This window comes from Acanthisitta chloris, unplaced genomic scaffold (assembly GCF_000695815.1).
Source record: "Acanthisitta chloris isolate BGI_N310 unplaced genomic scaffold, ASM69581v1 scaffold28016, whole genome shotgun sequence".
In the NCBI taxonomy this organism is placed as follows: Eukaryota; Metazoa; Chordata; class Aves; order Passeriformes; family Acanthisittidae; genus Acanthisitta; species Acanthisitta chloris.
The window spans coordinates 686-945 of NW_008677975.1; the positions used below are offsets into that span (position 1 = coordinate 686).

Genomic DNA, 260 nt, shown 5'->3' on the forward strand with positions numbered 1-260 from the left:
GCAGCAAAGGCAAGGTATGGGTCAGATAGGGCACTACCAACCAGGTGGCTGGTGTGGGCACTCACATTTCCTCCCTCGTGGTCACTGCAGGGGCAAGGAAAGGCATTAGGACTCTCCCATCCCCAACCGAGAGAACCCACAGCCACAGCCACACAGATACCCCCACCAGCATTATAGGGTGCTAGAATGTTCGCAGTCTGGTATAGACCTGTCCCAGTGCTGCTGTGTTCCCGGTGATGCCCCCAGAGCAGCCTAGGCAC

General features: G+C 57.7%; 1 protein-coding gene across 1 annotated transcript in view; it reads right to left on the bottom strand.

Moving 5' to 3' along the window:
• The window catches only part of CS (citrate synthase), a gene marked incomplete at both ends in the record, with an annotated part of 1,862 nt that overhangs the window by 679 nt on the left and 923 nt on the right, over positions 1–260 (bottom strand). Inside the window, 1 exon segment of the mRNA XM_009076729.1 lies at positions 1–84. This exon segment is cut by the window's left edge and continues 32 nt beyond it. Coding sequence (XP_009074977.1) covers positions 1–84 — 84 coding nt within the window.